Consider the following 26,960-nt stretch of genomic DNA (forward strand, 5'->3'; position numbering starts at 1 on the left):
CTGACGCTTTCTACTCTTCGGTCAACACCTCTTCATTCTCCACCCCTCAAGTATATGCGCTGCTTTTTATTAAAAGGGCAGTTAGGGGTCTCCTGAGAGGGGGCAGGGTAAATGTGGATAGAAATCTCAAGGCATCAAGGGGTAGCCATCTGCGGCAGAGTCACCTCAAGCCAAGAGAAAAACAGAAGTCAGGGAGGAGGGTGGCCGGGGTCTAAGAGGGGGTGCAGCCAGCAAGCAAGGGGCCAGCGGGAGGCTGAGGGCCGATTTTCTGTGGGTTTGCATTTACGTGCAGCTTGGGACCTTTTTCGAGAGCATCTCAAAAATGTCCGGGAAGCACTGCCGGCCTGGCGGAGGCTGCCTGTCGTTCCATCGTCACTAAATACTACCGTCCCCGACAGGGAAAAGGCGGGATAGGTTACCTACAATTGCCCGGGGTCTCCAAGCCCAGGGCCGCCCAGTGGCGGTGCAGGAAGCCCTCTGGGTCTCGTCCACATTGACTACGTGGAGTCGGGCAGCAAGATTCTCATTTCTCGCTGTCCAGTGAGGAAGAAAGTCCTCCGTCTCTGGATGTGGAGACTCATGCCTCATCTGACACCCTCGAGCGAAGACTGACTTGTAAGAAGGACCAAAACCCTTCATCATTCTTGGGGTCAATGAGAGGACGGCGTGGGTAAGGGTGCTTGCGGCCAAGCCAAGCGGAAGAGAGGCAGAGCTGGGGGTTTCTGGGACCCCCCCTCACGTGGCCACACCCCCACATGGTCAATCCAGGGTTTTACAGATTCCTAAGGACCTCGCCTCCCTGGCTGGCTTTGTAAAGGGCCTCAGGCCTACTTCCTTGGGGTGTCGATCTTGGGCTGGAAGGAAACACCTGGATGGGGCAGAGCAGTGGGAGCAGCAGCATTGTTCCCAGGGAGCCTGGCAGGATCTGAGGGTCCTGGATGCTGAGGGACCACAGGAACTGAGGCCTGGCTCTGCGCACCTTTCACACGCCATGGCCAGGTGTCCTGGAAAAGGCGTGAGGGCATCGTAGCCGGCCTGGGAGGGGCCGTGAGGCCCCGCATCTGCCTGGAGTCTAACCTAGTCTTACACTGGTGCTATTATAACTGGCTTAGACCTCTCAGCCTCCATTTTACTTTATTTACTTACTTACATTGCCTGGGATGGAAGCCGCCGGCTCTGCTCAGGCCAGGCACCATGCTGCTACTGAGCTGCAGCCCCCAGCCCTCCTCACCCTTAAAGGGGACACCATTGCGACCAACACCTGTCACACAGGGGGGAATGAGGACTGCGTCAGGTGATAGATGAGGCCTGCCTGGGCCTAAATCAGTGAATGGGGACCGTGCCATGCTGGTGTCCTTGGCAGCTCTACACGTCTTTCACCACACAAAGTCCCCAGCTCTCTGCTCCCTGGTCCTAACTCACATACTGGCTATCCTGCCTCTGGGGTTTGCACACGGGGCTCTCTCCCCTAGCGGTGCTCCTGGGCCTCACCTCTGCATACAAGCCCTCTCTGTCTCTGAAGCCTCACTGTGGTGTCACTCACCCTCCCCATATCCGTTCTATATTCCCAAGTCTCATCTCACTAGAGACCTTGTGCCTTTTACTACCCGTGTCAGACACCCAAGGCTCTCTCTTAGCCCCTGGAGCAGGAGGCCTACATCTCAAGAGCAGAGTCCCCCCCCCGTGTGTGTGTGTGTGTGTGTGTGTGTGTGTGTGTGTGTGTGTGGCATGACAGTCACTAAATACCCAGAAGAGAGATGGGCAGATGGTGTCCCCGGAGCAGCAGACAGGGATTCAGGGATCTCTTAGGGAGTCTCCCGGGACTCATCCATTCTGCAGCCTGCTGCAGTTCCCTAGCTGTGGTCTAGTCCTGACCTGAGAAGGGTATTAAAGCACCTACACAGCCACCCTGCATCAGTATTAACCCTATTATCGCCAGCAGGTACAGAGTTTAAGGGACCAAACAAGAGAGGACGCCTCATAGGATCTTGGGTCCCCTTCTCATCTGAAAATAGGTTGGACAGAAATAGCTGTCAGGGCTCTTGGTTGTCACCTCATGGGCTCCTGAGGGCTCTCCTTAAGCAGCCTCCTGCATGGCTGTCGCCTGGACTCAGCTCTGTCTCTCCCAGCTCCCACCCAGACTCCCCACCCCAGCCAGACCTACCTCAAGGCTTCAGTTTTCTCCCTCCCCAGATCCTCCATCGGATGAGCTCCTGAGGGCCTGTCCAGGCGGCCAACAGCTCCAAGAGACCAGAAGTCCCCGAGAAACCAACAAGATCCTGTGGTTCTGACTGAAGGGTTCTGGATCTTCAGAGAAAGCTCTGCCTTACACAGCCAGCCCTGTCCCTCCTCTTCCTTCCCCTTCCCCTTCCTCAGAGCCCCTCCCAAGCATATCCTGCTGAGACTTTTTTTTTAAAGAAGTAGGTGTGGTCACTGGGGGTTCCTTATTCTGACCTCATGCAGCTGACCCTGTCAGGAGGGATGGACATTTCCACAGGGATCTGCTCTCATGCTGATGAGGTTATGAAGCAGGAGCCTAAGCTTTCCAAGGGTCCAGGCGCCCCAAATGTGTCCCACCCCACACAGCATCATGGGCCGAGTGTCCATTAAGCTCCTCCCACCCATCATGCACAAGCCAGACTACTTCAGGCCAACCCTGCATCTCTGTCTGTCACCTCAGAGCAGACACCTGCCCGCCACATTTGCATCTAAACCACAGCAAGTTCCATTCAACACTGCTTTCTTCCCGCCACAGCTGAGGCACGGCAGAGCCAGCCTTCATCTGCTTCCTGAACCTCGCCGCCATGTTCAGCTCCTCATTGCAGCCCCTCCAGGACCTTAACTATCAGGCTGCCAGGGGTGGTGGCGCGAGCCTCCGATACTGATGCCTGGGAGGCAGAGGCAGGTGGATGTCTGTGAGCTTGAGGTCAGCCAGGGCCCCATACTGCTAGCCTGGCTCAAAGCAAACAAACAGAACTCATCCAGGCCATGGGGTTCTCTTTCCAGTCTTCTTCTTGGGTCGTCTCTCATCTGAAAAGGTAGAATACAAGGCAAGCCCAAGAGACAGGAGGAAAAGCTGGGGCAGGAATGTCAAGAAGAAACCAGTGGTCGATGGTGGCGAGTATCAGTACTAGGGAAGGACAGTTCAGGCACTGAGAGGAAGTTCCACCTCATCCCCCTCTCTCTCACTCTGCCTCCCTCCTTCCCTTCTCTTCTCTCTCAGATGTTGTTGTAAAGTAAAAAAAAAAAAAATGAATGTTGGGGCTTTCTAATGTTTATTATCTGCCCTATGATTATCACGGTGGTATGATCTAACCCGCTATGACAAATAATAAGACACAGATTAGCTCTTATAATTTTATAATTGCCTTATTATTATTATTGTAATTGCCTGTTAGATTTTATAATCACCTTGTTTACCTTGGGCCGGGCAGATATTTCACTGACACCGTCTCCCCATCCATCTCCCAGCCCCCCTCCAACGCCATCCACCCTACTACCCTACCTTCCATCCATCATCTTATAAACACTTGCTTGTATTCATCTTCTGGGCCTCTCCACGCCATTATTAAAGTCCTTCCTCCCAAATCACGTGGTTCCTTCTCCAAGCCAACCCATTTCGGCATCCTCCTTCCTCCTCTCTTCTTATCTGCTTCCCATGATTCTCTCTTGAACCCAGAAGCCTCGGAACCTTAGCCACGCCTACCTCATTCTACTCTGCCCAGGTATAGGCCGTTTAATCAACCAACTGGGTGTGTTTTAGGAAGGTGTACAAAACAAGGATAGGTGTAACCAGATCCTGAGGACCAGTAAAATGCACCAGACCAACCTCCCCCCGCCCCCAGACTTGAAATCAAACATATCGGAAAATGTTCAACCTGTTTTTTTCTAAGGTCTTCTTTAAAAAGTCACAGCTCCCATGATCTTATCCTATCGGTAAGTGGCTCTGGAGAGAGGCAGATTGCCAGTGCTGTAATTTAAGCCCCTGGATCCAGCCATGCCTGAAACCCTGTTGCCTGATCTATTTCTAATCTGCTCAACTATGTCATCCAATAAACTCCCTGCTTTCTCAGGATTAAACCCGTTTGATGTGGACTTCCGTCACTTGCAGCTGTGGGGCTGTGGGGTTACAGGTTTTTATTTGTTTGATTTTCTGTAGCATCTTCACTGGGTTCTGGGCTCACCCTTACTTTGTAGAGGAACCCACTAGAACAACTCAGCCCAGGGATGTGTGTCGTTTGTTCTCTGTCTCTGTCCCCCTTCCCCCGCCCTCATTACTTTTCTTTCCATATGCCTGGGATTAATTCTATCTAGCACCTCTTTGCTGGTGTTCTGGGGCCATATGCCTGCCTACCCCCACCCTCTTCTTGCCCAGTACGTTTTGGGATAGTAGTGGTCAGGTTTTTGCCATTCCATCCATGTCAAGAGAATGGTTGGCTCCTTCAAGAAAGCAAATGGAAAAGTGAATGCACGCATGGACGGGAGAATGAATGGTTGGATGGAATGAGGAAGCCCAGTGTGTGATAAGGGCTCAGGAGTCGGTGCGTGGACCGGTGCGTGGACCAGCGTGGCCACCACGAGCAGCCGCTCTGCTTATCAGCCTCGGACTAACTGAATCGGAAATCACAAGCTGACCTCTGCTCTTATCAGCGGCATTTCTGCAGCTGGTGTGGGTGTGGTTTGACCATGGAGGGGAGAACTGGGGTGACTGCAGACAGCCCCAGAGCCATCACTTACACACAGGACAGAGTGGGGAGGGTGGTGAGAAAGTTCTGCCCCACACCTACCCCGCGCACAGCTCCCAGGCAGGGTGCAGAGCCTTTAACCCAACTGCAGAACTTGTTACCTCCCACTGGGTTTGTCCCCTGAGTCGCCCCTGCTGTTCCCGGGGCCCTCACTGGGCCTGCCAGGGGGAACACTGGTTCCCCAGCAACAGCACGGAGGGTACTAGAGCAGCTCAGGACAGCAGAGGCACCCTTAGGGGACTGTGGGAGCGGGCATGCACACACACACACACACACACACACACACACACACACTACTTCTCCTGGCATGCCTCTGGCTGTGGGACCACTTCTCTTCAGGCCTCGGTCTCTTCATCTATACCCTGAAGCATTGGACAGCATGTTCACAAAGGTTCCCCTGGCTCTCCAGAGGATCCTGGTTCTGGCTCATTTTGCCCAGAGAAGACCCTGGGTCCCAGGCCATACAGACCCCTTCCCTCAGAGGCGTGGGTGGAAGGGGCAGTTCTGCCCTGAGCCACCCCACCCTGGCCCTTTCCCTCCCCAAGGTTCAGGGGATCAGGTCAAGCCAGCTTCTGAGCTGAAGCTGCAATCAGGCCACCATCCCTCAGCTCCGGCAGCACAGACTTGCCAGGGACAGAGAAACATGCTCTGCCAAAGCTTCCCTCCTTCATCCCCTTCCCCAGCCCCCTCAACCATTCTTGAGGGTGTACAGAGCTCCCTTCCACCACAGGGCCGGAGCTCCCCTCCTGAATTCCATCACGACGAAGCCAGCCTTAGGTACAAGCATGACCTTTGCCTTTCTGGGCCTCAGTTTACCCACTGCTCTTGTGAGGTTTTGAGACAGCTTTGTGTTTAAGTACAGGCCCTTTTAGAGGCCACCGTCTGGGCTTGAACGGCAGCTTCCTCTATTTACTGTCTGTGGGACCACAAGTAAGCTTTTCATTCCACTTCCCTGTGTCTCAGTTCCCTTACCTGTAGAATGGGTATAACAATATCAGCCTCTCGGGGTCAGAAGAGGCACCTATGAGCTGGCATGAGCACGGTGGTCTAGAATACTTGGCCAACGCTGAGTTAAGTACCGGTAAGTGTTGCTGAGGTGGGTTTAGCCTAGCTAGCATTCACTGGGAGACCCTACTCTAGTAGCCATGACTAAGAGGCCAAGCCTCCCACCTTCCCAGATCCTTAGAGGGGTACATGGGGCACCTGTGGCCACAGCTACCTTTCCAGGGAGCATCCAGAGCCTCGTGTGTGCCTGCAGGTAGAACACAGAGAAAGAAACTCTGTGGACGGATAGAGCCACCAGTTTGCTGAGTCTCCTGAGGCCGAGGGCACTTTGTCCCTCATGGGGGGTGATTTCCCTACTCAGACTTTACTGAAAAGGTTAGATGAGGAGGGAGATTCAGAAATGCAGGGATAGGAAAGAGCAGGTCTCTCTCTCTCTCTCAGAAACAGGAAGTCCTTTTCCCAAGCATCTGGTCATCTCTGGTCCACAGGGGGTGCCGTAGGTAGGTTTCTCTGCTGCTGTAAAAACACTGGCCAAAACCAGGTCAGCGGGAGGAAAGGGTTAATTTCACCCCATGGCTCCCAGGTCCCAGTCCATCACTGAGGGAAGTCAGTCAGGGTGTGAACTCAAGCAGGAGCCGAGGCAAGCTGCGTAGGCACGCTATCCATGGCTCATTGAGCTTCCGTTTTTACACAACCCAGGACTACCTGCTCAGGGTTGGCAACGCGCACAGGGGGGTGCGCCCTCCCACACCAATGTTAACCCAGACATGCCCACAGGACAGGCTGCTGAGGACAGCTCCCCAGCTGAGGTTCCCTCCTCTCAAATGACTCCAGTTTGTGTCAAACTGACAAAAACCTAACCAGACATTTCCTGTCTGTAAAGATGCCTGGAGTTGGGAGCATCCCTGCCCATAGCTCTTAGACATCCATGAAAAGGGGTCACCATTTGGTACTCAGGGACAGCTGTACTTGGCCTCAGGCCCCAGAAGAACAAATGAAGCTCAGGCATTGATTCTGGAGGTGTCTCCTTTTCAGGAAAGCTCTGGGGCCCTGGCTTAACTCAGCAGGCCACAGCCAGCCACAGCTCCCCAGGGGCCAGCAGGTTTCCTGGACTACAGGCTCAGCATCACAGTCCCCTTTTACACACTTCCTCTCAGACATCCCACAACACCCCTGAGAATAGGCCTGCCTCCCCTTTCAGGGGCAAGGAGAAGCTTGCCACTGTGGTGAGGTGGCCAGGTGGCCCACGGAGCATATCTTCTTTTATCACCCAGGTCCAAGGTGCCTGAGAGAGCCCCAAACTCAGCCCACTGAATGAACTGAGCCTACATGGAGCTCAGCTTAGACCGGGGGACCCCCAAGTGTCTGTGGCTCTGTGGGAAAGCAGGCATGCTCCCACTTTTAGCTGACAGAGTCCTCGGCATGCATGGCAGCCTACTGACGCTCCTCAGAGCCTTCCCCCTCCATCGATGCAGCTATTGTGGGATGCTGAAGCTGCTGTCCCCCACTGTCCAACATTTCCTCTTCCCCCGGAAAGCCTAGCGTAAAGGCAGTCCTCAGGTGCGTACGGCCACTGGTCTCTCTTCCCTTGCTCTCCCTCTGCCTCAGCCCCACCCCTTTCTCGGGGCTTGCAGCACAGCGGCATCAGAGTATGCAGGCTTATGTTTCTCGAGTGAAGGGGTAGAGGGACCTGTAGAGACGCAGAGGGTTTTTTTGTTGTGGGGGTCACCTTGTGTGATGAGGCTGAAGGCGAGAACGTCAACAAAAATTCAGCACAAATATATTCTCCATAGAGTGGGAAATCATAAATAAAACAGTCCCTAAGAGCCTTACTTCTGCTGCATGTGAAATAGTTTAAGTTTTATTTCTGTTGCTTTTATGTGTGTGTGTGTGTGTGTGTGTGTGTGTATGAACGTCATGCATGTGTAAATGCCTTCGGAGCCCTGGCGGGGGCATCAGTCTCAAGCTGGAGTACGGCAGTGGCGACCCATCCTTATGTGGGTGCTGAGAACTGAACTTGGGTCCTCTGGAAGATCCCCGGGAGCTGCTGAGCCATCTCCCCAGCCCTGCGCTGATAAACTCCAAACAGTTCGCTGACACGCGCCAACATAACTGTAGGTCGCTCGATACACACTAAGTCACTTTTATTTGATAGTAATTTTAAATCCCATTCACCGGGTCCCGTCATGATGAGAGTACGGCAGAGCAACGAGCCCACCCAGCAGCTGAAGCGCACTGAAATGCGTGACTCACTGTTGCAGAGCCTGGCAGAGACGCAGCCGGCTGGGACATGGGGTGACAGCACAGCGGCTCTGCCCACAGCCCCTCCCGTCCTGAGCGCTCTCAGGGGTTCGTGGGCTCCTATGAGCCCGGGGTCTTTGGAATCCAGGGGTTCTGAGGGCAGGAAGGAGGACTCTGTGTGTGACTTATTACGCTGCCAAGGTTCCCTAGCCCCTGTGCCAGCCCAAGCCCCGCTGCAGCCTTGCCATTTGAGGCACATTTGGTCAACCTTTTGAGCCCTCCAGTCTGCTAGGCTTAAACCTCAGGTTCTGGGCCTATTGCGCGCCAGCCTTTTCCACGCATGAGCGCCATGTCTCTAACCTTCGACATTCAGCTCTCTGGCCTCTCCTGCTCTGAGATCTTGTCCAGAGAACCCGGGGAGGCGAAAGCTGCCGAATACAGAGTGCAGGAGTGCGCCAGTCCCACCACCGAGAGGAAGTGAGGCCATGGGGTTGGGGTGGGGCGTGCTAGGGCAGTGGGGGAGGGTTCGTACCTAGGTGGCCCTTCCTGATGGATGCTTGGCCCTCATGGGTTCTGCCTCATTCCTAGGTGGAAAAGTCAAACAGATAATCTTGAAGCAGGGCGTCAGCGGTGGACAGCAGGGCTTTCCTGCACAGCTGTGGGGAGCCAGGCCCTAAGCAAGGCTCTCCCTGTAAGGCCGTACTTCCCCCTTTACACCAGGACTGATGAAATGGAGGCTCAGAGACGTGTGTCAACTTCCTCTGGTTATTTAGCTAGTAAGGAAAGAAGCCTGTCCTGTCTTCTTAGCATCTGAGACTTACAAGGAGTCCAGGAGAGAAAAACGTACCAGGTCCTAGTGATGGACCAAATATTAGTGCTGTCTTTTCAAGGGACTGAGGGAACTTGAGAGAGAAAGTGTGTGTATGTGTATGTGTGCTCCTGATGATGGTGATAGGATAAAGAGACGGTGTCTGAGGCCAGGAAAGAAATGTCTCACCCATCATTCTCCTACTTATGCCTTAGAAAGACTGACCTCTAGATAGGGGCCTGAGTCTTTGACAAATTGAAGATGGGCTCAGCCCAGGGCTTGGAAAGGAGCCTCAGACCTTTCTTCTGGGCCACTCACCCACCCACTCCCTCTGCTCATAGGCATTCTGTAAGAATGGGTGGCCAGGCCCTTCTCTCTCTAGGGCCTGTTGCTTCATCAGCTCTCTGAGGCTCCAGATACCACTGGCCTCATGTCCCTGGTCCACGGCAGGGCCTACAGAAGCGTTCTGATGCGGCTGCCCCAGACAATAGGGCAGGAGAAGCTGTGCTCTTTTCTGTTCGGCCTGGAACACTAGGGCAGAGCTCCACTGAAAGTCATGATGGGAAGGCAGAGAAGGGAGCACAGGTCAGTCCCAGCCTCTTCCGGCTGGCCGCAGGACCTCTGGGGTGGCAGGCTGCTCTTCTCTGGCTTGTAGCAGGGGGACACTTCACACCTGTAGGGCAGGGTATTGTAAGATGGGGCCCTGCCGGCTTTGGAAGAGAGAGAAGGAACACCCTTCCCCAGGGACCACCTCTGCTGAGCAGGGCATGGCTCGCACTCTCACCTGACCACGCTCTGCAGGATCTTTCTCTCATCCTGGTCTAGACACACGGCAAAGGGGCAGCTGCTGGAGCCGATGATCTGTACCTTGTCCACTTTGATGTGGGAGGTGCTGATCTGGAAGGGAAACCCTAGTCAGGCCCTGGAGTGCCGGCTGCACCTTGCCCGGCCCTGGGCACATCTTTCCCCAGAGGAACTGGGGGAGTTTGGGACAGGACTGGCTGGCAGCTCTTGAGAGCTAACCATCAGGTCAGGGGAGAAATCCTGAGAACTATGATTCCTCTCCAGCCTCTGTGTCTTGCTGAGTCTGGAAAAATCGAGGCACTGGCCCTCCAAACCGGAGGCCCCTGACCTGCTGTCCACACTGGCTCAGACTTAGTGACCCTGAATAACCGTCACACAAACACACAACCTTTTCACATACATACATCCTCACATTCCACACCCAACCACACGCCCCTCATGTGCCTCTCCTTTCCCAGGATTCCTTCCCTCTGTCTCTCTCATACACACACGGGTCACCTTTACTTGAAAGCTCCTCCCACTCCTGCCAGAGCTGTGACGGGGGGGGGGGGCGGAGGGGGGAGAAGCAAACCCTTACCTGGTTAAAGCCCTTCTTGGACTTAGGGTTCTGCCTTTTCACCACTTCCGTCAAGGTTAGCGTCAGCGCCTCCATGCTGGAGTCTGAAGGTCAAGGGAGGCTCAGGCCAGGCCCGGGACTTCCCAGCTGCATCCCCTAGCCTTCGCTTCCGGCCCACTCACCCAGCTCCTCCGGCTTCTGGCAGGCCTTGCTGAGGTTGGCAGACGTGCAGATCTTCTCCAGGCTGCTCCAGCGGCTTCGCCCACTGACGGCTCCCTGGAAGGCAGTGTGGCCAGAGCTGTCAGCCCAGAGCCCTAGAGCCTGAGGCCTCAGGAGTGGCAGCACTGAGGGAAGTTTGGGGCTCTACTAGAGGGCCTGAGAACCCTGGAGTCAGCTCTGGGCCCCAGCTCTGGTGAAGAGGGCGCAGCAGCAGGCCCCGGCTGGGAAGGTGCCCAGCACCAGCCTCACTTACCTTGCTGTAAATAATCTGTAGTGTTAGAGGAACGGCCTCTCGGTCGTCATCAATGCCCAGCCGCTTGCTGCCCGGACCTGTGTCACACAGACACACTCTTTATCCCTTCTCCACTGTCCCCACCTCCCTGGGTACCCCCTTCCTCTGTCCTGGTCCCCTCAGGGCTTCAGATCCCCAGGGCTGGGGCTCCTTCCTCTGCTCCTTCCCGATGGGACCTCCACCTCCCACTACTCCCTCTTCTTTCCCCACCTCCTAAGCCTCTCTGTAAGGGTTCCCGAGGTGCCTACCTGAAGCCTTGATAGCACGCGTGGTTGCAGAGTGACCCAGCTCCAGAGACTGAATGAAGATCTCCGTAGTCTTCTCCCCAGTGACGAAGGTCAGCTGGAAGGGGCAGGAGTGGGGCACGCACATTGGTGGGGACCCCTTGGGCCAGCACAGGGGCTTCTAGGGGTGCGGGTGGGGCAGGCCCAGCAGGACGCAGGCTGGGACCTGGCTGTGGTGGCCATGGGTAGCCAGCCTGGGAGCCGTCTGGGAGAGACGGGACCGCACGCCTACCTCTGTCTGATAGACCTGCAGCAACACCGGGCGGGCGGCAAAGCGGCAGTAGTACAGCAACATGTCGGCCAGGATAGGCAGCTGGGCGGCCGGGCCCCCCAGGGGCCGAGCTTCTGCCTTCAGGGACTGCTGTGGTCCGTGGGACAGCCACGCCAGGTGGACGTGGTAAAGGAGGCCATCAGAGGAAGCAGGGTAAGGACGCACAGAGAGGCAGGGAGAACAGTTTGGAGGGGACAGAGCAAGAGGGAGAGGAAAGTTAGAGGGAATCAGGACAGGGTGGAGGGCAGAGAGTCCAGAGTAGCCTTCTTGTCTCTCCTTGTCTGGCACACAGGCTCCCCGGGAGACAAGCCGGGAGAAGGGGAACTGACGGCTAATGTCCTCTTTGTCTTCCTGAGGGTCTGCCCCTTTGAGCACCATAGTACCCCAGCTCTTGTCCTAGCACCCTGGATTCAGATTCCATCTTGCTTCTCCCTCTCCAAGCCAGCCCCGGCCCTCCATGGAATCCCCAAAGCCAGAACCTTCAAATTAAGGCAGGATGACAGCAGCCAGTGGGCTCCCCCCCCCCCACACCTCAGAGCGCACCCACCTGGCAAAGGACCTCAGGAGGCAGATGCATGAGGCCCAGCACATTGCGTTCATACCAGGGGTCGAGCATGCCGAGGTAGTGAGAAATGTCATTGGTACTGTCCTCGCATGGGGCCACACCAAGCTCCTGGGGTAGGGGACAAGATTGAACCCCAGCCACGCGGAAGGCCAGCCCGTCACAGCTACAGGACGACATCTGACGCCCCAAGCTGCACTTCTCTGGGCTTCTAGAGAAATCTGATGGTATGCCATAATCTCATACCCAAGTACAGGGCAGGGGCTTGGAAATGAGAGCCAGGCAGGGGGACTGTCTGTTTTGGATGGTTTTTCGAACCACACCCGGAAACCGTTCTTATCTAATCAGCTTTGCCATCCCATCTGGCCCAGGGCTGGGAACGTACTGCCAGGGTGGGGTGCCTCAGGGAATCTGTGGGGTATGCAGATGACTGGCTCAGAGAGGGCGGGCAGGCACTGGAGCTGGCTCCGTGGCTTCGCTTGACGGGCACGTAGAAGAACTGAAGCTTGAAGAAGCGTGTGAGGATCGGGTGGCTGTTCTCCAGCCTCCTGGTGAGGGGATGGTGGTGGTGAACCCATGCTGACCCCAGGACTCTGGCTGGGCTCCAGATTCCCTCAGCACCATGATCCCGATGCCCAGGCCAGAGTGACACAGCCTGTTCCCATCCTTACCTGAGCTTGCTATATGCCCGGGCCACCTTTCCCGAAATCCGGTCGGAGCCAAAGACCACAACCCGGAGAGTGGAAGCCTTGGGGTCCTCATCGCCGCTGAGGAAGGGGCGGCGACGCTGGTGGTGTGAGGGGGGTGCCAGAAGCCAGCTGGGTAGCTGGGTGCTGAGCCTGGGCTGGGGTAGGGAGCGTGAGCGCTGGGCCCTGGAGGGGAGCTGGGCTGGGCAGTCCAGGGGGCTGCAGAGGCTCCCGGCCCGCCGCAGAGGCAGGGCTGCATCGGCGCTGCCCTCCAGGCTCCGAGAGTCTCTCCGCAGGACCAGCTGGCTGGTGCTCTTCAACAGTTTGTAGAACCTGTTGAACTTCTGCCCAGGCCTGCGCTGCCCCTGGCGCTGCTGGCCGCCGGGCTTCTTGGTCCACTCCGGGGAGCTCTCCTCGCTGTCCTCCACATAGCCACTGTCCATGCCATCCGAGAGGCCTGAGACAAAGGTGGTCAGGACCTGGCGGGACAGCGTGGGCCCCGAGGCATGAGAGGTGGTGAGCAACAGAGTGGAGTCATGAGACCCCAGAGAGCTGGTGGAGAGGAGCGAGTCCCTCTCGGCACTGTGCCTGTCAATCTCTAAGTCCTCCTCTTCTTCCTCCTCCTCCTCCTCCTCTTCATCGTCTCCCAGAATCCCTGGTGGCAGCAGCTCCTGCTCCTTAAGGAGGATTTCCTGCAGGATGTCTACAGGGGGACAAAAGCAGAGCCTGCGGTGGTGTCCTCTGAGCCCCTGCAGAGGGGGATGGTCTCTACAGAGCAGGAGGTGTTTGGTCCGGGGCTAGAGTGGGCCCTCCTACTCCCCTCCCCCCAGTAGCCCACAGGAGCACAAAGCATTCACAGGTGCAGGCTCAGGCCTGCAGCTGGCTGTCTGGGGCAGAGCCCTGAGCCCAGCTGCCCCTTACCGAAGCTGTCCTGGTTCCAGCTGTAGGTATAGCACCTGGCGACAGGGATGGGGATGGTGTGGAGTTTTCCAGGGTTTGCAGTGTCTGTAAGAGCAGAGACGACAGGAAGAGGGGACTGGGAAGGGGCCATGCAGGACTGTAAGGCCCAGTCCCCCTGGCCTTACAGAAGAAGCCAGACTTGGAACAGTACAGACAGGAGGCCGCAGAACTGGGTGGGCCGAGGCAGAATGAAAGCTGGGATACCTGGCTCCCTGTTTCTCTTTCTTTCCTTTATTTTTTGTTTGTTTGTTTTTGTTTTTCATGACAGGGTTTCTCTATGTATTCTTGGCTGTCCCAGACTCGCTTTGTAGACTAGGCTGGCCTCGAACTCCTGGAAAGCCACCCGCTTCTGCCTCCCAAGTGCTGTGACTAAAGGTGTGTGCCACCACCTTCAGGCTTGCATGTTTGTTTTGAGGCAAGCTCTCACTATATAGCTGACCTCAAACCCATAAACTTCCGGCCTTAGCCTCCCAAGCGTTGAGGTCAGAGGAATGTGCCACCATGCCAGGCTCCTTAAGAGGTTGTATGGGGGACATGGTACCAGAAGCTGCCAAGAGATGCTCAGAGGTTATGCCACCTGCTTCTGTGGTGACAGAGTGGCAGGGGGCATCTCTAACCTCCTTTGGAGCAAGAGGTGACTGTGACATAAGCGGGCCTGGGGTCACATGGGCATCCCATCCCCTCAGTGAACTCTCTTTTCCTCTTGCTGACAGGACGGCAACCCAGCCTTGGATCTGCCCGCAGGAACTCTGCCAGGGGACACAAGGACACTGGGAACACCCAGACGCTGAGGAACCTGGCCACCGGAAGGCTCTGTGGGGCAGAGCTGCCAGGCCTGCTGTGTGCATGCTCTGAGCGTCAGAAGAGGCGGAGGGGAGGTGGACAGAGCAGTCCTCCCCGGGGCCTTACCTAAGATGCCAGGGAAGCCGGCTTTCTCTCCCACTGCCTGCAGCTTGGCCCGCAGCCACTGGCGGGCCTCTGCTACATCCCCAATGCCAGCTGCCAGCTCCTGGGCCTCCGCAGTCTCTGTGAAGATGTCTTCAAGCTCTTCCAGCGTCTTGGACTGAAAGTGCAGAAGGAGCCCAGGTGTGTTCCTGGCCATGGCCTGCCCGCACGTGTCCCACAGTTCACAGCACCGGAGCAACGGCAGCAGTGAGCAGGCTGCTCCCAGCGTCCTCACCCTGCTGGCCTTTGGGTGGATGAGGAGCTGAGCCTCCCTTTTCTCACTTCCCTCCTACCTTCATTTAAAAAACAACAACAACAAAAGCCCACGGAATGCACCGCAGAGCAGTAGGGATTTCACGCCCCTCCGTGCACAGTGGTGATGACTGGTCACCAGCCAGGAAAAGAAACCAGACCTTTGCCCAAATGCCATCTCCACCCCTGTGCCTCCTTCCAGGACCAAAGGCACCCACACCCAGCCTGGTGCCCAGGGCGTGGCCAGGTCCTGGCTGGGAACTAGCAGTGTACCAGGGCCAGCCCTGCAGCTGCCTGGCAGGGGCACTTGAGGCTGCTGAGGCCGGCAGAGCTCTGCGCAGATGCTTCTTGGTGGACCCAGGCTCCCCGGCCATTACCTGAAGCTTGCGGTGCAGCCTGGGAAGGTCACAGCGGGCCCCAAAGGTGGCCTGGAAGGCGTGCAGGAGCAGGGTGACGTAGGCGCCGTGGGGTGACTGTCCTGGTGTACTCAGCTTGTCCGCCACAGCCAGGAATTCGGCCTGGACCTCCACAGGGTTCAGCAACAGCACGGTGCTGAGGACACAGGACAGGCCGTGGTGCCGCTGCAGCCCCCTTGGTCCTCGGCTGCAGCCCCTGAGCCCATGTGGGCTCCACACAGGCCCTCTCCCAGCCCAGCACAGTGGCCACCGGGAAGGGGCTGCGGGCAATGGGAGCCCATTTCCTTGGGCACACTTCTGATTTCTCTGGAGTCTTTTCCAGGCAGAGCTTTCAGCAACTCTTTTAGGACTGAACTTGAGGGAGGATAGGGCTGAGAGCCTGGTGGTGTGTGCTGCTCCTGCAGAGAACCTGAGCTCCCAGCATCCACCGGCGGCTCACAACCACCTGTAAGCCAGCTCCAGGGGGCTGCACTCACACCCATACCTGACCACACACAGACACAGACACACACACACACCCATACCTGACCATACACAGACACAGACACACACATATGTACAAAAAATTAAAAACAAAATAAATATTTTTAAAAAAACCAGACTGGAGGAGCAAGCTCTGTCAATGAGTAATTAACTAGCACACACAGAGCCCTAGGTTCAAGCACACACACACACACACACACACGTACACACATGCACGCATGCACTCACGCACACACATGCATGCACACACGCACTCACCCACACACACACTGCAGCCCAGGGCTCAGGGTGGCAATCACAGTGGCATGCGGATTTCCAACCAGATCTTGTTACTTAAATGGAATAGAAAAGCCGGACGAAGCGGCCGGCTCACATCTGCCATCCCAGCACTTGACTTGTGGTGGCAGAGAAGCAAGGGTTCAAAGCCGATGTCTGCTACATATTAAGTTTGGGGTGATCATTCAGTAAATAGGTAAATAAATAAGGTGTGTACAAAACTCATTATAAGTGATAGGGTTGATTTTCCAGGAAACTCTTCTCTCACCCCTGTGCCAGGCTGTCAAATAATTAAAAACAAAAACAAACAAACAAACAACAAAAACAAAAACAAAAAAGGGTCTCAATATGTAGTCCAGGCTGGCCTTTAACTCACAATCTTCTGCCTTACGTGTGGGAACTGCAGGTCTGTGACGCCTGATTTAAAGGGTATAAGCCCAGATCAAGAGGGGCATGGAAGCACTGTTTTAGTAACAGGAGAGACCCCGGGCTGGGGCCCTTGAGTGAGGCCAAGACTCACGAATTCACCAACTGTGATCTCGGGGAAATGACCTGGCCCCTCCGCCTCCATTTTCTTCACCTGGACATCAGAGATGAAGAAAGTAATGTGTACCAGCCCCTTTGTGAATGTGAAGGAAGGGGGCTGGAGAGATGGCTCAGCGGTTAAGAGCACCGGCTGTTCTTCTGGAGGACCTGGGTTCGATTCCTAGCACGCACATGGCAGCTCACAGCTGTCTGCAACTCCAGTCCCAGGCTATCTGATGCTTTCTTCTGGCCTCTGTGGGCACAGATATACATGCAGACAAAACCCTTATAAAAATAAAAATTAAACACTCGGGGAGGCAGAGGCAGGCAGATCTGTGAGTCCAGGGCAGCTAGGGCTACACAGAGAAACCCTGTCTTGAAAAACCAGTAAGTAATTAAGTAAATAAAAATGAATATGAATATGAAGGGAGACCCTCGGTACCAAACACCACAGGCATTGGGGGCGGTTGGTTCCCTGTTGCCCGTTTCCCTGTTGCCCGTTTCCTGGGGTGCAGCTATGCCTGCTGTAGCGGCTGAGGAAGGGCAGAAGTGCCCTGTCTGTGTCTCCCTCCCCTAAGCACACTCACACAGTGGAACTCCGGTGGCTCTTGATGGACAGGCCCTGCTCAGCCCTCACCAGACGCTGGTAGGAGATCCCTGCGGACCAACAAACAGAGCAGAGGGTAGGTGAGCTTCCGTCAATCCTATCCTGGGCTTCCTACAAGCCAGCTGATCAGGCTGGGAGTGTCCCTGGAGGCTCTTGGGAAGGCTCTATACTGGCTTTGCCGGCATGTGACCTCAGTTCCTCCTGAAGAGACAGAGAGGGCACCCTGTGGCTGCTCAGAGCTGAGTCCCTGGGCCACCTGGGAGGCACTGCTTGGCCTTCCTGGGAGGCAGAATTTCACAAGGAGAACTCAGGCCCAGGACACTGCCAAATAGTGCCGAGACCATCACACGGTGCCACTCACGCCTGGGATCTTCCTTCAGTGTGTGTGTGGGGGGGGATACCAGGCACCCAGCACCCTCCATGCTCGGCCCAGAACCCCAGGGTCTTGCCTGGTGCCTGCTTTCTGTGACAGTCCCGGCATAGCCAGCCTCCCTTCCTCCCCTGCTTCAAACACACTGAAAGGAAACAACGTTCAGAAATAGTCACAAGGAAGTCCCTGCTGGGCACCCCTGGCTGGGACTGAGCTGGACCAGGGAGGGGATTCCCCCTGGATGCAGGAAAGCCAAGAAAGCCATAAACACAAAGGCCATGAAATTTGCTTAGTAAACGACAGGAAATTACCAATTCATGCTCTTCTAATGTAGGACCTCGTTGCTCTAATTGTGGGCTCTTTGTGTGATGTTTCCTTTCTGTAACTGTCACAGACGCTAATGTTAGGTCTATTCCTTAAAGCAGCAGCTGTTACTCCAAGGAATCGGACTGCCATCTAGCGGCCACGCACATACATTGCAAGATAAATTCAATCCCGCCACACCCTCTGCAGCACACATGCAGACAAGCAAATCTTCTGTTGATGTTTTTTTTCCCTGTTTCTCAAGTGCTTGTGTGGGTGTTTTTGTGGGTAGAAGGACCCAGAGCCTTGAATGTGCTATGAAAGCACCCTATCTCTTTAGTTCTATTTAATGGTGTTTTTATTAAGTGTGTACGTGTGTGTTTTGGAAGTATATGTGAGTATGTGTGTCTGCATGTTTATGGGCTCACATTCATGCATAACTGTGCGTGAAGTGTATGTGTGTGCTTGTGGAGCCAGAGGTTGGCATAGGGCACCTTTCTCAATTGCTCCCCGTTTTGTAAAGGGAAGCAGGATCTCTCATTAGAAGCCAGGGCTTGCTGGTTCTGCCAGTCTAGGCAGCCAGCTCGCCTCGGGGATTCTCTGCATTTGCCCCCCAAGCACCAGGATTATATGGAGGCTGGCACTCCACCCACCAGCTACGTGAACCGGAACTCAGGTCTACACACTTGCATGGCAGGTGCTCTACCCACTGAGCAAAGGTCCTTCGAGCTTCTTAAAACGAGCAGCCCACTCCCCAGGGCTTCCTCATCTCCACAGCTAATTCTGCCTCTGCTGACCTAAGATGGACAGCCAATCACACTGCAAGCCGTGAAGTCTCTGTCCCTGAATAGAAGTTCCCAAAAATGCCAGGCTGTGGACTTCTGGGCCCACTGCGTCCCACCTCACGTTTTCACCCTGGTCCCAAGCCCGTCGGCCCAGCCTTTGGCCATTTTCCTTATATATGTGTCTTGGACATTGCTGGCATCTGCAGTCGCCATGGTCACCCTTCCTGTGGCGTTCTTGAGGAGGGCTCTCCTCTGTCATGTTTTCCCCATGCCTGTGTCTAGGGACAGTTCCATCTCGGGGCTTCGGTAAGTTAGAACGGGGGCTGCTTCCTATGTTCTTCCCTGCGCTTATCTGCTTTGCTTTGCAGCACCAGGGGGACATTATTTGGGAAGACACTGGTAGCTCCTGGCACACACCAACCACGGGGAAGCTGTGTTCGGAGCGAGTGGCCTGTCTGAACAGTCAGGACACCCACAGTTCCAAGCAGAGACACAACTATTAGGTAGATCTCCCAGCCTCACCCTGAAGACATCCCTCAGCGTCCCCTCGCCTCTACTGGTGATGTCATTGCTGCTTATCCTGAGGTCAGGGGTTTGTGGGGATGCACCGGTGGGCTAGGGCCTGAGCTGGCACCATACTAGAACCGACTGACACAGGACACGGGACTTTTCCTGAGCAGGAAAGTTCCCCACTGCAGCACAGTGCCTACATAACGACAAGAACAGCCGGGGTCTTCTGGGTGTAGGGGTCACGTGTCTTGGTAATAGGGGAGGACTTCATCCTGACTTTGGGGGTTCCCGTGTGCAGCGCTTGTTAATGTGTGGGTGTGGACAGGCTGCCTGGCTCCTGCCTCATTGTTTAAACCGTGACTGTGCCAGCGACCGCACCCAGAGCTGTTCTGGGCCTCCGTGAGACCCGCGCTTGCCATGCTGACCATGCTATGAGCACACAAGAATGACATCATCAACAGGAGTCCCACTTCCACGGACTGACTCAGAGTTTAAGCGGCCCACCCAAGCTCGTTGGCTAGTCCGTGACAAAACAGAGGTGCTTGTCACATAAGGTTCCTTCTCTCGCACTTGACCATAAGCTTGGACAAGGGGAAGTGAATGTCTCACTTATGTGTATGTTGGGGATGTTATATCATTTTTCTCACCCAGTAGGACTGTACGTGGCCTGGTGAGACACAGTCCTTGAGGTTCAAGTCTCACATGCAAAGGGCCCTTGTCACCAGATCGGTCCATTGCAAGTGTGGTGATCTGTACCACCATGTGAGCAAGGAGTCAAAGCTCAAGAGACATGCAGGCTGAAGACTAAAGGGCGGTGCTGCAGGGGTTGACACCATTGTGGGTGGAGTCAGAAAGAACCGGGAGGTCCTGTCCAATAACCAGCCCACTTCCTCCCTACACATGGAGACTGCCAGCTGCTGTCTCCACTTCAGCTGAGTCTCCCAGACTCTACTGGGGGAGGGCCCAGATCCCTAGGTCCCTTGTCATCCCTTTATGACTCTGACAGGACCTGTCCCTGAAGTCATCAGCATCCCAATGTTTATTGCCCCCTGGGAGGCTGAAATCAACAGAAGCAGCGCCTGTCCTCACAGGCTGCCCCGAGAAAAAGGCAGCACTGTGCTCCCATTATCCAGATGGGGAAACTGAGGCTATGTGTGTTCCATGTCTTATCGAAGGGCCTCAGAGCCAGTGAGCAGCAGAGTCAGGCCTAGCATTTGGAATCAGTGGTCTGGCACCAAGCCCAAGGAACCACAGATCTAACTGGGCGCCTCCTTCAAGAACTCAAGTTCCCTGGCCTCTGTGCCAGCCTTCTCCGGCTGCCTCCCTTGGCCAGGCTCACAACAGACAGGAGGGGGTCACACAGAAACAAGTTCCATCAAAAGTGGCACGAAGACATTCTCCACTGAGCCTACCTCCAGGTCATGTAGAAGAAGGGAACTTATGGAACCCACTACTTGCTGGGAACTAGGGCTCGGCTTCTGTGAAATCAGAGGCCACCTTAGGAGAACGAGAAAAGTCACAAGCGTTTTGTTGTGGTTGTTCTGTGGAAACGGTAATGCCCAAAGCTCTGGCTCCATCAGAAGTTTATAAATGATGAGAGCTAAGATTGCCTCTGACGTCTGTTAATTTCTATCTAATGTCCGTCAGTTTGTATGTGAGAGATCTGCATCCGTTTCTCCTACCTTGTTGTCTTCTTCTTGAGACAGGGTCTCTCTGTGAGGCCCAAGGCGTGTGCTACCATGCTTAGGTGCTCTGCCTTTCCTGAAGCCAGCTCTACTGCCTTCTATTGGCTCAGCAAGGAATGGATTCTACGTTCAATGCAGGCTCAGTACAGACCTGTGGGAGCTTTTGAGCTGTTTGGAAATGATTCTCTGACACCAGGGGAGGTCATGGTTTCCTATTTCAGTTCTGCTTACCCTCGAAGAGGGATGGGCGGCCCTGTGAGCGCACCCTGCTCCCGGTGTCTGAGTGTATCTGAGATCCCAGATAGTCTAGGGAGGGCCCTCAGACGTGAGCAGCCACTCCTGGGTCTTCCCTGCTGTGGCAAAGGGCCCGTCCTCCATTTCCACCATCGATGGCTGCTCTGCCTGGCACTTGAGTCCCAAGCTTAGTGTCCCATCATCCCATGGCCTTGACCTCACATCCTCACACCCGCCTCTCCACATCCGTTTGCTGAGCTGATGAGAGCAGTGCTCCTGACCAACAACCCACAAAAACATCTTGGGGCATTGCGTGCCTCTGACTAGGACTAGCCACATGGTTCTGCCTGAAAGTGGGAAGCAGTTTCTCCACAGGTGACACCCCTCCCCCGTACAGCAGCTCCCTGGACCACTCCACAAAAAAAGGAGCCACTCAGTTCTGCGTGCACAGAGGCACTGGCAAAGCATCTGAAGTTTAAATCCTTTCTCTTGAAATTGCAAAGGGAAAGAAAAGCTTTGTCTCCTGGAAAAGGATTAGTCAACAGCCAGAAGCCAAGACAGGTCCATGAAAGAAACTGACCTCATGCTGATTGCTCCTTTAGGATGCTTGTTAAGTTGGGTTGGGAGACTGTCTGCTGAAAATACCCTGGAGCATCTTTTTGAGTCCAGCCACTTCTCCAGGCCTTATGGTCTCTTAACTGGCTAGGTGCAGTGGCACACACCTGTAATCCCAGCACTGGGAAGGAAGAGGTAGGCGGGTCTCTGTGAGTTCAAGGCCAGCCTGGTCTACAAAGGAATCCAGGGTAGCCAGGGCTACACAGAGAAACCCTGTCTTGAAAAACCAAAAAGGAAAAAGGAAAGAAAGGAAGAAAGGAAGGAAAGAAAGGAAGAAAGGAAGGAAAGAAAGGAAGAAAGGAAGGAAAGAAGACAGGAAGGCAGGAAAGAAGGAAGGAAGGAAAGACTTTCCACTCAGGTCCCTTCCACAGGAGACCATTTATAGGAAGACTTTCACTAGCACCCACTCTGCTTATTTGTGCTGACTAGTTGTGGGGAAACAGGTAACAAAAGTCAAGGAGCAGACAGATGAGCTGGTTGGCTGAAGAAGTAAGACATGGACCCTTGCAAAGGAAATCCTGAACAGAATTTCAGTCCTGAACATCTCAGCGCTCCTGGGTTGGGGGACAGAAGGTAAAGCTGCTGACAGCTTATGTTTACTGTGTGTGGCTTCGGTTAAATGCTGCACAGCCGACACAACCTGGAATGAATAAAAGTTACCACAGAAAAGCAAAAGAATTACAATGTACAATGTATTGGAGGGGGGGAGGCTCAGTCAACTAATTAATCAGCATCTTTTGATCTAAGTACTTCTTTTTAAATATTCTATTTTTTAAAGATTTTGTTTTTTATTATGTGCAGATACACTACGTGGGAAAATGAGTGTGTGAGTGCAGGTGCTCCAGGAGGCCAGTAGAGGGCGACAGATCCTGTGGAGTTGGATTTAAGGTGGCTGTGCGCTGCCCAGTGTTGGCGCTAGCTAGGATCTCTCAGATCCTTTGAGAGAGCAGTCTTTGCTCTTAACTGCTGAGCCATTTCTGCAGCCTCCATCTTAGGAAACTGAATAGTTCTACCAAATGACTCGGCTTCCATATACTGAACTGTGGTCATCATTCAGGGTTTCGCACTGGCTAATGACTAGGAAGGCACAGCTGACGAACGTTTCTCCTGCTAAATCTTTGCACGGCCACAGATAGTTTTCTGGATTGCGTTCCACGGATGGCACAGCTGCATAAAAGGGCGATGCTGGAGCTAATCTGGGTCTCTTTCCCATCAACACTGGTATTTTCAGTCTTTTTAAAGTCGGCAATCTGACAAGGAAACCTGTGCCTCTCTCTAATTCTGCATCTGCTTCATTCCTAGTGTAGGTGGTATTGCTTTTTGATGCGTATGAATCGTGTCCTTGTTTACATTTTCACTGGTGTGTCTGACGATTTTTTTTAAAATTGACTCAAAATAAGCTTCCATGGGTCTGAAATAATTTCTATCACCTTTTTTTTTTTTTTTTAACTTTGTCATTTTGTTCCACTTATGAGACTTCAGTTCCTGACTTCCAGACCTTCACAGTTCTCTGTGGCTTTTACCTTAGGAATGCTTGATGACTCTTCTCCAGCCCAGGGTCACATACCCTATTTTTCTTCTACTGTTTTTATTATCTTGTTTTCCATTCTTAAGTCTTTTACTTATCTGCGAGTTATTTTATGTTTGAGATGGACCTTTGTTTTGTTTTATTTGGGATACACTCCTTCTATGTAGCCCTGGCTGGCCTGGAACTCATTATTATAGATGAGGCTGGCCCCACACTCACAGAGGTCCACCTGCCTCTGACTCCAGAGTGCTGAGGTAGAGGTGTGCACCACCAATGCTCTGCTGGATTTTATTTTTAGGGTGGAATTTTAACTCCTGTTTAAAATGATCCGCCAGTTAACCTGATACCATTAATTAAATGACTGAGTTCTTTTATTACTGGTTAGAGGGTGCCTCTTTGCCATGTCATAGCTTTTATGTATTTAACTGTTTCTAGACACTCCCTCCTATTCTATGATCTGCTCCTACACCGTAGGAGCTATTTTAGGAACCTTAGCATTATTAAAGACATCGTAGCACAGATGCTGCCTTCTCAGTCTGTCCTAAGAACACATCAATAAACGCACAGCAAATGCCCTAATTAAATGCTTCTGTGGAACAGTTACAGTTTCAACTAGGCTTTGGCTGTTCCATTTTCAATGACCTTGGTGCTTTGATTTGGTTACATTATTTTCATGACACCTCATGTCACCATGACACTGGTTCAGTCCCACCGTTAACAGTTTTCTAGTAAGTCAGGGCTGACTTCTCTCTAGGTTATTCACATTTAGATTTTCTTAGGTTTCTGTCTCCATTGTGTCCTCCCCTTCTGTGCCTCAATCCTTCCTTTTCTCACTTCCTTTTTCCCCTCCTCCTTTCCTCTCTGTGTCTACCTCTTTCTTTTTGAAACATGATCTCGCTCTGTAGCTCAGGCTGGCTCTCAAACTTGTAACAGTGTCCCTCCTACTTCTGGCCCCTGCTGCCCCTGAGTCATGGATGTTTTCCTATAGGTGGGGCTGGTAAACGGGGAAACTTTAATCTGCCTTTTCTCTCTCTGAGTCACTCATCCGGTAATTCGCTCACACTTAGATAAGCAATTGGGTGCTATAAAATTAAAATGTCATCTCTTCCAGATGGAGAAATATTTTTGGTTCTCTTTTTGCATAGGCAAAATACACACATAAGGAAAACCAGAACGATGCTCAAGTTTAATGGAAAAGCTTGCGGCGGTTCCCTTGGGCTGTTGCCATATTAAAACTACTTCTGCAGCAATAGTTTCCATATACTGAGGGGTTTTGAATATCAAGAGGGAGCGTTGGCGCTAAGCAAATGGCTTACGGGATCTACGGGATCTACGGAGACTTCCCTGAGTCAGCAGCGTGGCGTGTTACTCTGCCCTGGGCAGCCTCTCAGGGAATCAGACTTGGGTCTTCTTCCTCTTGTTCTATGGTGGTTTTGTTATGATTCTCATAAAAAAAAAAAAAAAAAAAAAAAAAAAAAAAAAACCCAAAAACAAAAAAGCCAGCGGCTCAGTAGGGAAGGGAGGTTGCTGCCAAGCCCGATGACCTGCATTTGATCCCAGGACCTACATGGGGGTGGAAGGAGAGAGCTGACTGCAGGCTGTCCTGTGTCCTCCACCAGCACACGTGCATCGGCCCTGCACGGCACTAGAGAGCGCGGTTTGGAAGAGCAGTCGCTTGCCAGGACAGCCATCAGCCGCTCCATTCCCAGCTGCCTGCGCTGTCCCTGGGGAAAGCCTCTCGCTTCTGCAGCTGCCTATCTGCTCCCGGGGCAAAGAACGGATCTTCCCATTCTCCCGGAGACTCCTCTGAGTGGGCGGCACAGCCCGGGAGACCCCGTAGCTGGTCAGAGGTTTGCAACCTTCCCAACGCTGTGAGCTAACACAGTTCCGCCCCCCAGCCCCCGCCATAACCATAAAATTATTTTCGCTGCTGCTTCATTACTGTAATTTTGCTACTGTTAGGAATCACAATGCAAACATTTCTAGAGACCAAGGTTTGCTGAAGGGGTCGAGACCCACAGGCTGAGAACGGCTGTGCTAGCTACTCAGACTAGAGCGCATGCCTGCGCTGGCTCCCTGACTAAAACCTCCTCCTTAAATCACTTCCCATGTCAACTCTTCAACTCGCGCGAGCTCAGCCATCTGACCACGGTTGAGAACACTTAAAGAGGGCACCCCAAGCTCCTTACCAGCGCATGGGCAAGGGTGAGGTCCCAGAAACGCTAGTTCTCCAGGTCATGCGACCCCGGCCCCCTCGGAACTCACCCGGGGCCTTGAGTTCAGCGTCAATGAAGGTGAGCAGCTCTCGGCAGATGCTGCAGTAGGGAACGGGCCACGTCAGGAAGCAGTGGTAGGTGCTGGCTGCCTTCAGGAGGAGGTCGGAGTCCGGTGGGAAGTGTGGCGTCTAGAGCGGAAGTGGGGCAGTAGGACGTGACTAGGGAGCCAGGCTCGGTGGTTCTCACCTTTAACCCCAGTGCTCAGAAGGCAGAGGCAGGCAGATCTCTGTGAGTTCCAGGCCAGCCTGGTCTACACAGTGAGTCCAAGACAGCCAGGGCTACACAGAGAGACCCTGTCTCCAAAAACAAACAAACAAAGTGAAAAGGTGAGGAAGAGTTCATTTACATCCCCAGGTCAGTTTCTGCTGCTTTTCTGGGACATCCCACAGAAGACAGGGCACGTCCAGGGAGCAGCATGCCACAGGGCAAGATCAGGGAAGCTTGAACTGCAGGTGGACAAGATGGTGCCCTAAGTGTCTCTATGGCAATGGGCCTTGTTTTCATCAAATAAACTCCAGTTTCCCCAACACTTGAGGAAGCCTCTCTGAAAAGCTGTGAGCTCAGAGGTCATTATACGTAGTGCCACGGCTTCTACCCATTTTGAGGAACCATCTTCAGTGCAAATGCTACTTCTATGTAAATATCCTCCTGAGAGGGAAATATTTTTATTCTTTGGGTGTACTGAGTTCAGTATGCCAGCAGTCAATTGTTTCACCAGGATGATCAGATCAGGTAAAGATGACCTCTAGGGTGAAGTATTAGATGGACATAACATTCTCTCAGCGTGATCCTTCACAAAGCCCAGGGAGAGCAGGCACCATGGCAACCATCTATAGTGACTGGGGCTTCCCAGGATGGGATTATAAAAGGATCAGGAAGTTGAAGCCCATCTCAAGTGTCACGGCTCCCATGATTCTGAGTATTATCAGGGCTAGGAGGCCTGTGGCCCGGACAGAGGCATCTCTTCCCTCTCCTCCCTCTCAGCTCCAGGCACCAGGACTTACACAGAGGACGGTGGAATAGAAGAGCAGAGCCAGTGGGGCGAGGAGGTCATAGGTGCCCTTTTCTTGGACCTGTGGAGATGACAGGGATGTCAGGGTCTCTCGGCCACTGTGCCGCTTGTGGGCGGGAGGTACACCATCTCTTCTGTGCTGGCCTCAGCAGATTAACTCAGCCATCTCCTCTCTCCCTTCACTCCCCCAACCTGGCCTGAGACCTTCCACAAAGCCCTCCCTGTTGCTCCATGGCAATGGGTCCATCGCATGTGAGTTTGTGAGGTAAGGGCTCCAGAGGGGCCGGGGCTCCTGAACTGGCTTGCTTGTGATCAGCAAGCTAAGGCACCAGTAAATCTATACTAGGAAGATGACCCTGAAAGATGCCATCAGCGGAGCGACTTAAATGATGAACTTTCTTCTGGGGGTGACCAGCTAAGAGAGAAAATCACCTTTGCAACTCAGTCATACGTTAAATATATTACTTAATATATATTAAATATATATTAATGCATGTCTAAAATAAAATCACCTTTACAACTTAGTCCTCCATTAATATGTAAGCTATATTAATATATATAATGACTAATGACTAATATATATTAATGCTAAGTTGTAAAGGTGATTATATATATATATATATATATATATATATATATATATATATATATATAATATATGGACAACTTAGAAGAGAATCCTCCAGGAGACAGCTAGAGTCATTT

At 53.5% G+C, this 26,960-nt stretch overlaps 2 protein-coding genes across 12 annotated transcripts in view; both read right to left on the bottom strand.

The window, feature by feature from the left end:
- Positions 1-2,348, bottom strand: part of Pik3r6 (phosphoinositide-3-kinase regulatory subunit 6) — a 41,824-nt gene extending 39,476 nt beyond the window's left edge. For all 3 annotated transcript variants that reach the window (XM_021642479.2, XM_060363438.1, XM_060363440.1), the window contains exon 1: positions 2,165-2,348. The gene's annotated coding sequence lies outside the window, so the exon portion shown is untranslated. The remainder of the gene's footprint in view (positions 1-2,164) is intronic.
- A 5,529-nt stretch (positions 2,349-7,877) lies between these two features.
- Pik3r5 (phosphoinositide-3-kinase regulatory subunit 5) overlaps positions 7,878-26,960 on the bottom strand; it is a 61,513-nt gene continuing 42,430 nt past the window's right edge. For 8 of the 9 annotated variants that reach the window (XM_060363443.1, XM_021642474.2, XM_060363442.1 and 5 more), the window contains 16 exons: positions 26,248-26,316; positions 25,233-25,371; positions 16,918-16,987; positions 15,008-15,182; positions 14,343-14,496; positions 13,395-13,478; positions 12,459-13,176; positions 12,173-12,335; positions 11,773-11,898; positions 11,187-11,315; positions 10,919-11,012; positions 10,632-10,708; positions 10,342-10,435; positions 10,181-10,263; positions 9,584-9,696; positions 7,878-9,472 (listed from right to left, as the gene is read on the bottom strand). In XM_060363443.1, coding sequence (XP_060219426.1) covers positions 9,331-9,472; positions 9,584-9,696; positions 10,181-10,263; positions 10,342-10,435; positions 10,632-10,708; positions 10,919-11,012; positions 11,187-11,315; positions 11,773-11,898; positions 12,173-12,335; positions 12,459-13,176; positions 13,395-13,478; positions 14,343-14,496; positions 15,008-15,182; positions 16,918-16,987; positions 25,233-25,371; positions 26,248-26,316 — 2,430 coding nt within the window. In that variant the 3' untranslated portion in view covers positions 7,878-9,330. The remainder of the gene's footprint in view (positions 9,473-9,583; positions 9,697-10,180; positions 10,264-10,341; positions 10,436-10,631; positions 10,709-10,918; positions 11,013-11,186; positions 11,316-11,772; positions 11,899-12,172; positions 12,336-12,458; positions 13,177-13,394; positions 13,479-14,342; positions 14,497-15,007; positions 15,183-16,917; positions 16,988-25,232; positions 25,372-26,247; positions 26,317-26,960) is intronic. The other variant, XM_060363444.1, reaches the window with a different exon arrangement.

Source organism: Meriones unguiculatus, chromosome 11 (assembly GCF_030254825.1).
Source record: "Meriones unguiculatus strain TT.TT164.6M chromosome 11, Bangor_MerUng_6.1, whole genome shotgun sequence".
In the NCBI taxonomy this organism is placed as follows: domain Eukaryota; kingdom Metazoa; phylum Chordata; class Mammalia; order Rodentia; family Muridae; genus Meriones; species Meriones unguiculatus.